The sequence below is a fragment of the Cnephaeus nilssonii genome (genome assembly GCF_951640355.1).
Source record: "Cnephaeus nilssonii genome assembly, chromosome: 15".
In the NCBI taxonomy this organism is placed as follows: domain Eukaryota; kingdom Metazoa; phylum Chordata; class Mammalia; order Chiroptera; family Vespertilionidae; genus Cnephaeus; species Cnephaeus nilssonii.
Window position 1 is genome coordinate 61,480,521 of NC_137086.1, and position 12,062 is coordinate 61,492,582.

General features: G+C 58.0%; 1 protein-coding gene across 3 annotated transcripts in view; it reads left to right on the forward strand.

Moving 5' to 3' along the window:
- The window catches only part of ARID5A (AT-rich interaction domain 5A), an 11,405-nt gene extending 4,485 nt beyond the window's left edge, over positions 1–6,920 (forward strand). Inside the window, exons 2-7 of one of the 3 annotated variants that reach the window (XM_079792591.1) lie at positions 1,400–1,515; positions 3,204–3,342; positions 3,638–3,690; positions 4,082–4,179; positions 4,443–4,623; positions 5,203–6,915. In XM_079792591.1, the coding sequence (XP_079648717.1) occupies positions 1,400–1,515; positions 3,204–3,342; positions 3,638–3,690; positions 4,082–4,179; positions 4,443–4,623; positions 5,203–6,438 (1,823 nt within the window). In that variant the 3' untranslated portion in view covers positions 6,439–6,915. Of the gene's footprint in view, positions 1–1,399; positions 1,516–3,203; positions 3,343–3,637; positions 3,691–4,081; positions 4,180–4,442; positions 4,624–5,202 lie in introns of those variants that run through there. The other 2 variants (XM_079792592.1, XM_079792593.1) reach the window with 2 other exon arrangements.
- The last annotated feature ends 5,142 nt before the right edge of the window (positions 6,921–12,062 follow it).

The window sequence follows — 12,062 nt, forward strand, 5'->3', positions numbered from 1 at the left end:
GACCAGGAATCAAACCCATGACCTCTGGCTTCATGGGTCGATACTCAACCACCGAGCCACCTGGCCAGGGCTAGGGTGGGGTGTCATTGTTAGCAACTGGTTGTTTCTGGAGATCAGCCCTGGCTCCGGTGGTCAGAAGCCGGCCCGAGGGGACGGCTGTGTCTCTTTCTGACAAGCATTAGGACGTGTCTTTTCCCAGGCTTCCTTAGGCTCCTCCTCAAGGCTTTTGCAAACGGCGGGTGGCAACCACCGCAGCCACAGTGGTGGCCAGGTCAGTGGTGGGGTGGGGTCAGTCAGACCTTGTCTGAATTCTGGTTTTCCCTCTCGGCTTCCGCTTTCCCCTCTTTAAAATGAGATTCCTTCTGGGACCTGAAGGAGAGCCAGGGGCCACAGAGCCGAGGACCCACGCAGCGCGAATGACGGCAGGCGTAAGGCGTGGCGGCCCTTCGGCGAACAGCCCGGAGGGGACAGCATCCAGTGGCCAAAGGTTCTAGTAGCTTGTGCTCTGGGGGCCCGGCCTCGTGGGCCCTGTTGGCGTGGGTCAGTTGTTAAGGAGATGTGCTAGCCTCACAGGCTCCCAGCAGTCCCTGGAGCGGACCAGGACTACGGAGCCGTTATATTAGAGTAACGAAAAGAAAAAAGGAAAGGAGAAAAAGGAAGGAAGGGTGGTCAAAAGATGTGGCTTCCTGGTCTCGGGTCTGCTGCCAGCCTGCCACGTGGTTCGGGCAGTCTCCGTGGCGGTGTTTTGGCAGTGGCAGGGGGGTTGAGGTTTGCACCCGTCAGCTCTTGGCTGTCCTGAGTGAAGGGTCCGTGGCTCCCCCTGCATTCACCCTCACCGGCCGCCCGGCGCCAGTTAGGACGGTGGTGAGGAGTGAGGAGGCCAGACAGAAGCAGGAGACTGTGCTTGGCTGGGAAGGGCCGGGCAGAGGACGTGATTATCGGGAAACTGAAGGGTCGCCAGGACCCTTGCAGGTGCGGGGAAGGGGGGCGCCTGCAGAGGCTCCGGGAAAGGCCCAAAGCGGCACAAACGGGAACTTACTCTTTCCTGAACTATTCCTGGAGGACTGCGGGCCCAGCACCCCTGTGATGCTTTGGGGGCCCACAAACACGGCAGCTCAGCTGAGCTGCTGGGAGAACCTCCGGCCTGCGTGTGGGGCAGACCTTGGAGACAGGTTTCCCCAGTGCCAGGGCCCACCTCTCCGACTGCATCCCCAGCTGGTTAGGGTTTCCGTCGGGGATGTGGGGGGATGTGGAACAAGGAGGGACGAGTGGCAGGTATCTGATGGGGGTGAACCCGGAGAGCAGAGGGTCAGCCGAGGAGGGAGAGGACCTTCAGATCCGGCGCCTGCCCTCGCCGCCTGCATCTCATGTGTCCCCCTCCCTCTCCCTCTCCTCACAGCATCTCCTGCCGAAGGGAAAAGGAAACAGTCAGAGGGGGACGACGCCCTAGACACACCTGTGTCCCCTCAGCCCGATGGTGAGCAGAGCAGGAGCCAGAGCCCAATCCAGCTGGAGGTGAGTCAGGTGATTCCCCGGGTCCTTTCAGGTGAACTTGGAGACCCCCAAGTTCTCAGGAGGGAGATGTGCTCCCTCCCCCAATGCTGCCGAGCCAGGAGAGGGCCCGGCCCTGCCTGGGCGGGTGGGAGCCAGGCAGGCAGGAGGGCTCGCCCTCACCAGGGCGGTTGTCAGGCTTCTTTTTCATGGCGGACCCCTGTGCCGAACGAAGCTTGCCTGGAGCTCTGATCAGACAGCAGATAAAAGCACTGTCCTATGATGTAGAACTGCATTCACACCCACCCGTCCGCCCACACGTGTAACGGGGACTTGGCGTCACTGGGTGAGGTCAGGGCGGCTGAGGAGCTGTGGGGCCACGGCAGAGGGGCCAGCTCGGCACCCGCTCACCTCGGCTGTTTGCGGTGGTGGCAGGCGGGAGTGAGAACCCTACTCCACGGAGAAAAGTGGTCCCAGTTTAATGGCTGCGTGGAGTTCAGAGAAGCACAGATGCATGTGACGAGCTTCTTTCTGGGGCAGCACCACCCAGAGCCTTGGTCTCCAGTATGTTAGTTTCATAGGTAACGCGTGAGCTAGCGTGTTTTTATCAAGAACACGGAAACGGCACTTGGTGGAGTGTCTGGGGAACGCATGGCTCTGCGCTGTTCCAGGTCCTTCTGGTATTTGGGGCCTCCCACCCACGACCTGGGAGCTGTTCCCTGAGCCCCAGCCCCAGCCCCGCCGCGCCCCCGCCCTGAGCCACTGGCCAGAGGCACAGCACCAGCAGAAACTCACCTCTGAGAGCAGACGCCAAAGGTCCTGTGCGTTCCACAGTGTGCCAGGAACCCGCCCTGAGGTCGGCACAGACTGGCGGGTCAGGGAGGGAGGCACCACGCAAAGGCTGGCTGGGCACAGGCCCGGCTGAGCAGCCCCCAGTGCCGGAAAGCACAAGCACCTTTGTTCCTTTACCTTTTTTTATTTTTAGTCCTCACCCAATATGTTTATTGATTTTAGAGAAAGGCGTGGGGTGAGAGAAACATTAAGCTGCTGCCTCCTGTGTGCACACCCTTTTGGTGTTCGGGACGATGCTCCAACCACCGGAGCCACCCGGCCAAGGCTGCCTCTTCAGCCGTGACCCCGGGGCCACTGGGGGCCGAGGGGCACAGCCTGTCTCCAGGAACTCAGTCTGGTGGAGGAGCTGAGACGTAGATGTGACCGATCTAGAGCCAGATAAAGAGGTGATCTGGCCTGGCCAGCGTGGCTCAGTGGTTGAGCATCGACCTATGAACCAGGAAGTCACGGTTAGATTCCAAGTCAGGGCACATGCCGGGCTGTGGGCTTGATCCCACACTGGGAGGCAGCTGATCCATGATTCTCTCTCATCACTGATGTTTCTATCTCTCTCTGCTCCCTTCCTCTCTGAAATCAATAAAAATACACGGTTTTAAAAAAGACAGAGGTGACCTGTGCCTGGAGAGAGGCCTGGAGAAGGTGCGAGGCCACGGCCGTCTCGGGAGCAGCCTCCGTGGACCTGGCCCGGGGTTGGGGCAGCAGCATCTTTCTGGCACCAGAACAGTCATCCAGCCCGAGCAATAGTCTGGCTGCGAGGGGCCTGCTCCCTCCTGTGGGACCTGGGGCTGGGGCCCAGTGGTTCAGCCTGTTCCCAGCCACCCACCGGGGGCTGATCCCTATGCCTCCTGCTCTTTCCCTAGGACTCCCCCGAGGCAGGCGGGGAGCGGGAGGAGGCGCAGGAGCGGGAGGAGGAGCAGGCCTTCCTGGTCAGCCTCTACAAGTTCATGAAGGAGCGACACACGCCCATCGAGAGGGTGCCCCATCTTGGCTTCAAGCAGAGTGCGTCCCTGGGGTGCAGGCAGGGAGGGCGGGCCCGGCAGGGGACCCCAGCTAGGCAGGGCGTTGGGGCAGGCACCTCCACTCTGGTGACCCTGACACTACCAGCCCACAGGGTTACACACAGGGGTACCCCCTTCCCGGTGCTGGGCTGGCAACGGGCGGGCCTGGATCTCCACCCTCACCGGGCACTGGGCAGCAGTGCCCAGGGCCCGCCCAGCCTGCTGTCCATCGCAGTGGCCTGGTTCTGTGCCTCCTGTGGCAGAGACTGACAGCGCCTCCCCTGTCTTTCCTCCAGTTAACCTGTGGAAGATCTACAAGGCCGTGGAGAAGCTGGGGGCCTATGAGATGGTAAGGAAGGCACCTCTGAGTCCTCAGCAGGCTGGTCTCCCGCACATCGCAGCGCACCCAGGGGCAGCTGGGAAAGAGGACGAGCCCAGTGGAGCTGCCCTTGCCTCCAGACAGGAGGAGGCAGGGCCCGGGTCCTGCCCCTCCCCAGCGCCCCTGCATGCAGAGGGAGGGAGGGAGGGCTCGCCTTGCCCGCTGGTACTTTGCTGCTCAAAGCAAGTTTCCTCTTTCCCCATCTGTTCTGCCTTCCCGAGCTCGGAAAGCTGCTTGGGCCAGCAGTCCGGTGGCAGGGGTGGGGGATGGGGTGCTGGCCTGCCGCCAGATGAGCCCCTGCAATAACCCCCACCTGGCCCCACTGCTAGCGGGCACCCTGCCTCACCTGGTGCCCTTGCAGGTGACCGGCCGCCGCCTCTGGAAGAACGTGTATGACGAGCTGGGGGGCAGCCCCGGCAGCACCAGCGCGGCCACGTGCACTCGGCGCCACTACGAGAGGTGCGGCCGGCAGTTCCAGGACGGCCCGGCCCTCCCAGGGTGTGGTGCAGGGGTGGGGGGCCCGGGAGTATACTGTGGACAGGGGAGGGGCAGGATGAGCAGTGGGGTGTGGGGCGTGTGTCCTGCCGCTCAGGGGAGCCCCGGCCGGCAGGCAGGAAGAGGCGGCCCGGCTGCCGCGCTGCCCCCAGAAGGGTGCGAGGCTGGGGGAGGGACGAGGGGGGCCTGCGGCCCGGCCTCCTGGTGGACATGCCGCTCCTCCGCAGGCTGGTCCTCCCATACGTGCGGCACCTGAAGGGGGAGGATGACAAGCCGCTGCCCCCCTCCAAGCCCAGGAAGCAATACAAGATGGCCAAGGAGCCTCGAGGGGACGACGGGGCCACCGAGAGGCTGAAGGCCAAGGAGGAGCAGCTGGGCCAGGTGAGCCCCGAGCCCCAGGGCCACCAGGTGAGCCAGGGCCTCCCTGTCCTCTCAGCTGCCCACCCCCCCGCCACCCGCCTCACTGTGCATGGCCGGATAGCTCCCTGCCCGGGACACCGAATCTGTTGGTGTAGGTTCTCTGTTTGAGGCCCGTGGGGTCTGACTCCAAAACTCCACTCTCCGGGCCCTGTGTCCGGACACCAGGCTGCGTCCATTCCGAGACCCGGGCACCTTTTGAAAACGTCGTAAGAGCCCTGGCCGGTCTGACTCAGTGATTAGAGGGTCAGCCCGTGGAATGAAGGGTCTCAGGGTTGATTCCGGTCAGGGGCACGTACCTCAGTTGCAGGCTCGATCCCCAGCCCCTGTTGGGGTACCTGCGGGAGGCAACCAGTTCATGTGTCTCTCTCACACTGATGTTTCTCCCTCTCTGTCTCTCCCCCTCCCTCTCTGAAAATCAATGGAAAACATACCCACAGGTGAGGATTAACAGAACAACAAAAAGGGGTGCACAGAGGCTGCTGGGTACCCCTGGCCCGCCGGCACCACTCCCCCAGCGCAGGATGCATGGCTCACGCCCAGCCTGAGGCCTCCCTTTTCTCATTTTAGACGATGCCAGGAAAGACCAAGATGGACCCCATCGACCTGGCGAGGCCCCCCAGCCAGGAGCCACCGCAGGACAGAACCGAACAGCCAGGCCCAGCTCCCGGGCCCCCCCTGCCCTTCGTGGGTGCCAGCGGCTGCCCTGAGGCCTACAAGCGGCTCCTGTCCAGTTTTTACTGCAAAGAGACACATGGCATCATGTCACCACTGGCCAAAAAGAAGCTCCTGGCCCAGGTGAGCAAGGCGGAGGCCTTGCAGTGCCAGGCGGAGCGCTGTCGCCACGGGGCAGGCAGCCCTCATGGGGAGCCCCAGGCGTCCCCGGCTGCTCGCCCCCCAGAGAGTCCCCGGAGCCCAGGAGGGTCACCTGAGGACCACAGGCACCAGCTGGCCCCTCAGGAGGGATCACAGGGCCCCGGTGGCAGCCTCAGGGAGGAGGCTCAGGCGGCCCCCCACCCGCCAGCCCCCACCTTCACCGGCTGTTTCCACGCCTACCCCACCAAGGTGCTCAAGCCCATCAGCCAGCACCCCCGGGACTTCTTTCCCCATCTCAAAGATGGGGTGCTCTTGGGGTCCCCTGGCAAAGAGGAGGGGCTGCCAGTCAAAGAGTCGGCGCTGGTGTGGGGCGGGGATGTCAACCGTCCCTCTGCATTCCACAGGGGCGGCTCCAGAAAAGGCAGCCTCTGCCCCAGGCCCAAAGCCTGCTGGGTGTCCCCCATGGCCAAGGTTCCTGCCGAGAGCCCCGTGCCCCTGCCCGCTTTCCCTGGCAGCCCCGGCCTCAGCAAGCGCAGCCGGGAGGAAGAGGGCTTTGTCCCCGGCAGCAAAAAACTGCAGGCAGTGCCTCCCTTTCTCAAGGAGGCGGATGCCAAGGAGTGTGGGGCCAAGTCTGGGGGGCCTGGCTTGGCTGTCTCCTGCTTGCTGGGCCCAGCCCTGGGGCCTGCCCTCCCAGAGGCCTACAGGGGCACCATGATGCGCTGCCCACTGAACTTCACCGGCACCCCGGACCCCTTAAAGGGCCAGGCTACGTTCCCCTTCAGCCCCCTGGTCATCCCAGCCTTCCCGGCTCACTTCCTGGCCACGACAGCCCCCTCGCCCGTGGCCGCTGGCCTCATGCACTTCTCCCCAGCACCCTTCGACAGTGCCCTCCGCCACAGACATTGCCCAGCCTCATCTGCGTGGCACGTGCCACCTGCCACAACCTATGCAGCACCCCACTTCTCTTTCCACCTTAATACCAAGCTGTAGGTTGGAGCCCACAGCTCTGCGCTACGCTGTGGAGCCTGATGCAGCCTGAGATGCCAGCGGGCTTCCAGCTCATTCCTCAGGAGAGCTGGCTGTGCCCAATGCAAGAACGGGCCCAGCCGTGGGGGCAGCCTGGCAGTGGGGTTTGTCTCGGTAGCCTGGGGACTGGGGGTCCAGTTGTAGGAAGGCCTTAGGAGAAGCTGGCGCAGGGCAGGGCGGGCAGCACCCCGCTGGACCCCAGAGTGGAGGCCAAGAATAGGGTGAGGGGCTGAGAAGCCAGCTAGTAGCTTGAGGCATCCAGATACCCACAGAAAATCCAATAAAATGCCCGTGTGAACCCACTGCCCTGAGGTGTACATGGCGTGACTTCTCAAGGGCTGGTGAGGCGGGGACGTGTTTGTGGGTGGGGCTGCCAGTGGGGAGGCAGTGCCCCTCTTGGGCAGGGAGGTGGACACCGGGGTAGCAGATTCCTGACGTCTGGCCTCAGATTGGCCAATGGGTGGCCTTTCCTAGCTCCCCTGGGACTCACCCTGCCCTCTGGGGTGCTTACAACCTCAGACCTTGCGAGGGGCAGTTAGTGTGACCACCCCTTAGTTACCAGGTGAGAAGGCCAGGAATACAGGACCACTGAGTATGAGAAACCCGGACAGGGCACACTCAACATGGCTGGCAGCGGGGGTGGCTGCCAGGGCTGAAGGCCATCCTGCCCAGCCTCCAACTCAAGTAGCTCAGATGGCACAGGTGAGGCACCTGCCCTCCAAGCTGCGGATGGCAATGGGGAAGCGGGGGGGATGGGCACGGCTGTTGGGAACACTCTCAGGCTCTGCAGGGGACAATGTCCCAATTCTCCGCCCCCTCCTGGGAGCTGCCGGATGCCAGCCCAGGTACCTGTGAGTAGCTGCGTGAGCTCCAGCTGCCGCACACACCCACGTAACGCCTACCTCTCCAAGCTTCTGGGGTCTCAGTGGTTGAGAAAGAGGGGTGCTGGGTCAAGTCCCCTGGTAAGGAGGGGTGTGAGAGCTACCTGTTGTGTGCGGGGTCCCCTTCATCTGCAAAGCCACAGCAGCCTCTCCTGGCGTCCACTGGCAGTGGTACTTGGGTACAGGCTTCTCAGAGCTGTGGTAGCGGCGCCCTCTGGAGGCTGCTCTGGGGATTACACCTATCCGCTTGGAGCTGGACACAGCACTGTGCCTTGCTTGGGTGTCAGCAAGAGCCCAGGGCTAAATGTGAGCATGCTGCCACGAAAACCACCGAGCTCTGTGCCCTGCAGCTCCGCTATGCACAATTTCCTCCTCGCAATCCCGGAGGAGGGACTGACCTCATTTACAAATGGGGAAACAGCCCTGAGCTCCGGAACTTCAGACACTGCGCTGGGCTGAGCGGAGGAGCGCTGGCGCCCTCTGAGTTTGGAGCAGAGTGCGGGAGGGTGGGGCTGACGGGGCACTGAGGCTGTGTATATAGAGCCTTTCAGATCTCAGAGTGAGCTGGGAGCAGACGAGGGGCCTGGCCTGGCCTCAGTGCCACACCTCAGCCCCAGGTCCCGTGCAGAGCTGTCTGGTTTCCCACCCAGAGGAAGGCTGTGGGGAGCAGGACCGGGGTGGGATCACTTGCCCGTGAGCTACCGAGTTGAATGCCTGGGTACTAATTAGGGAGGCAACTTCTCTGGAGAAAATCCAGGTAGGCTGCCTCCCCCGCCCCCCAAGTGGTCTTTCCTCCTGGCTGTGAGGACAGGACTGGTCTGTGATTGACACCAAGGGTAGAGTGGGAGTGGGACAACTGCAGTCTCATTTGTAAACTGCAATGCCCGTGGCTTTGGGTGTGGGGGAAGCAATAGATGACGAATGAAAAGAAATCATTCCAAATCCCTCTTTGTCCTGTGGGCAGCTGGGAGCCCTGACCTAGCCCTGCCACCCCCCAATTCATATGTAAAGCCCTAACCTCCAGATGTGACTGTATTTAGAATTAGGGACTTTAAGGAGATAATTAGGATTAAATGAGGTCATAATAATGTGGTCCAGCCCTCACCAGTTTGGCTCTATGAATAGAGCATCAGCCCTCCGATTGAAGGGTCCCGGGTTCGATTCAGGTCAGGGGCATGTGTCTTGGTTACAGGTTCGATCCCTGGTGGTGGTGGTGGGGGGGTGTTGAAGACAACCAATCAGCGTGACTCTCTCACATCAATGTTTCTCCCCCCCCCCCTAAAAATTAATGAAAAAATATCCTCGGGTAAGGATTAAAAATAAATAAGGATGGGGCCCAAATCAGATATGACTGGTATCCTTATAAAGGGACACACTTTGCCCCTTTGGAGGGCTGCTGGCCGTAGGATTCCTAGTGTTCAAGCTCTGACCCGTAACAGTTCCTCCCTGGCTTTGTGTGAATTTGCATCACCTGGCTGTAACTTGAGACATGCTTCCCTTCACATGCAGATGCCGAGCCATGGTCATGATGATTGCACGCTCTCGCAACTGTTGACATCCGTGTGGCTGCAACAGACAGCTCACGGCCACCTCCAGAAGGTCCAGCCCAACCTATCCCCTGCCAGGGCCGGCACAACCTAATTGGACTCATGAAGCAGTCAGTTATGGCGATGGTCCAGGAGACCCTGCATGTCCTGGCACCCCAAATCTTCCTTGGAGTCTGAAGCATTCCCAGAGCCTTCCCCAGGAGTCCCTCTTTGAGTGTAAGCCAGCTGACGCAATGTTTGCTGCCTGCCACTCCAACACCATCAGCCGTCCAGGTGTCCTTCCTTCATGGTGAACATCCAGGGCGCCAGCCAGTCCCAGGCGGCAGAGCCACGTCTAGCTGACATTATAAGCCATCTTCCCACGGTACAAGCTAGACATGGCTCGGCCGCCTGCAACTCTGGATAGTCACCACGAAGGACACCTGGACGGCTGATGGTGGGGGCTGAGCTTGCTGCCCTGCCACGTCAGCAGTGACTGAGAGGACTCACTGGACCTTGTGCTGAGCTGGGGGCCACCAAACAGGTCGGCATAACAGCCTCCATGACCCACGCAAGGGTACTGACCTTTGGGGGCCAGCACCTCTACTCCCTCACTTTTGGATGGGAACAGCCCTGAGGGCCAGGAGCTCACAGCCCTGAGCTTCCTCTCACTGGGAAGTGAAGGGCTCGGTCCCAACCGGAAGGCAGGCCCGATTTGTGATAAGGGCAGGAAGGCTTGCCAGGTAGGATATTTGAATCACTCCGGAATTTTCAGGAAATAGTTGAGTTCAGCTGCATTCAAGAATAGACCACGGATGTGAGAGCGATCTGGCTGCGACATCTGTCACCCATTGATCGCCAGGGTTGATTCGGCTGCTCTGGCTGGCTAGGCGGGTGTCCCCCTCCTCCCTCACCGATCCATGTGCGTCCCTCCGGAAGCTGCGTGCTCGGTTGAAGAGGACGACCTTCCCTGCAGAGGAGAGGACCGGTCTTGGGTCAAGGGTGTACGAGTAGCTGCGCTCCCCTGCTAGAACCTCCAAACAAGAACTGGGACCAAGGAGATGGACTGGTGCTCTCCACGAAAAGCCTAGTGTGGTTTGTATGCAAACAATGCTGGCAGCTGCAGGCAGTCCTTGCAGGCTCCTTGACCCCATTGACGGGCCTGGTCAAGCTCATGCTTGTACAGGAGGCAGGGGAAGTCACATCGGACACAGTGGAATCTGGAGTCTAAGTCAGACAGAGGGAGGTGGGGAGAGAGATGAGATCTGCCCCCCGCCCCTGAAGAGGTTTCCACTGACCAGCGAGGAACGAGGGAAGGTGATCACGAACACCTAGAGGGTGTGCAGGGAGTCTGGCTACTCAATATTCTTCCAAGTCATTTGGGCCACTTCGCTTTGGTCCTCTCACATTATAAACCATCTTCCCAAGGCAAAAGCTAGGAAAAATCATATTCACAAAGGCCCTTGCTGTCCCAAGCAGCCATGTGACTGACCTAGGTGCCACCAATCAGACAGGACACACAGACGGGCGAGGCAGCCGTGGGAGGAGTGACCAATGGGATGTGCTGGTTTACAGAGGTCATGCTGCTGTTGGAGAAAGACCGGAGCATCTAGTTTGTCGCTCTTCTGTTTGGGCACCGTGAGCTCAATCAATTAAGCATTCAGACCCACTGGGAAGAGAACAAACGGCTCGTTGAAATGTTTAAAGCCGAGTTTTGTTTTTCTGTGTGTTCTTCACATATGGTTGAAATTCTAGAGGCAAAGCTGTAAGGCCTGTTTGTATGTTTACGTGTCTGAGTATATAGTATTTTCTTACCTTCAGATTAGACTAGATTAAATTAGGTTAGATAACAGATCTCTTAAAGAACCTCTATTCTCATTGAGATTTATTTATTTTAGAGCTAAGAAAAAATATTGAAAGCACTAAGAAAGAAACACCACCTTTTCTATAGGGAAAAAATTTTTTTGAATGATAGATTTCTCATTAGAAACCAAGGAAGTAGGCTAACATTTTTCAAGTGCTAAAAGAAAAGAATGGTTAACCCAGAATTATATACAGGGTGTCCCAAAAAATGTATACACACTCTAACAGCTGATAGTTCAATTTTGAAAATGAAATGTATTTTAATGAACACTGCCTTTGTTTATTCAAAGTGCGTGTGCACATTTTGAGGGGCACCTTGTATATCCAGTGAAGACATCCTTCAGTAATAAAAGGGAAGTTAAGTCATTGCCAGATGAAGGAAAATTAAAAACATTTATTGACAGCTGACCTCTATAAGACTGCTTACAGGAAGTTCTCTAAACAGAAAGGAAATAATAAAAGCAGGAATTTTGGAACATCAGGAAGGAAGGAAGAACATTGTAAAGAATAAAAATATGGGTACATACAATAGATTTTCCTTCTCCTCTTGAGTTTTCTAAATTACATTTGAAACAAAACTTATAACACTGTCTAATGTGCTTCTCAACATACAGACAATTATACCAGAAATGGGGGAGGGTGAGGGTAAAGGAACAGAAAGGGAGGCGAGGCTTCTACACCTCAAACTACTGAGTGTGGACACCAGTAGACGGGTAAGTTCTGTGTACACATAATGCAACATCTAGAGCGACCACTAAAAGCTGTCCAAACAAGCAGACACTCAAAAACACTGCAGAGAGCCCTGGCCGGCATGCCTCAGTGTTAGCGTGTCGGTCCGCGCACTGGAGGGTCTCGGGTTCGATACCCAGTCAAAGGCATGTACCTGGGTTGCAGGTTTAATCCCTATCCCCAGTTGGGGCACATGTGGGAGGCAATCAATTGATGTGTCTCTCACATGGATATTTCTCTCTCTCCATCTCCCTTCCACTCTCTCTAAAAAATCAATGGAAAAAATATCCTCACTCCTCAAGTGAGGATTAAAAGCAAACAAACAAACACTACAGATAAATCAAAATGGCATCCTAAAAAAAATGTTCAAGTTAGGCACTTGAAGGCAGGAAAAAAACAAAAGCAAACAAAAACTAAAATGGCTGACGTAAGCCCTAACATAGCTACAGGGTGGGGCAAAAATAAGTCTACAGTTATTTATATGGAAAATAATAAATAATTACTAAATAAAATACAAGAATAAACTGTTTTATGTGCTCACAACTGTAAACCTACTTCTGCCCCACCCTGTGTAATTACATTAAATGGA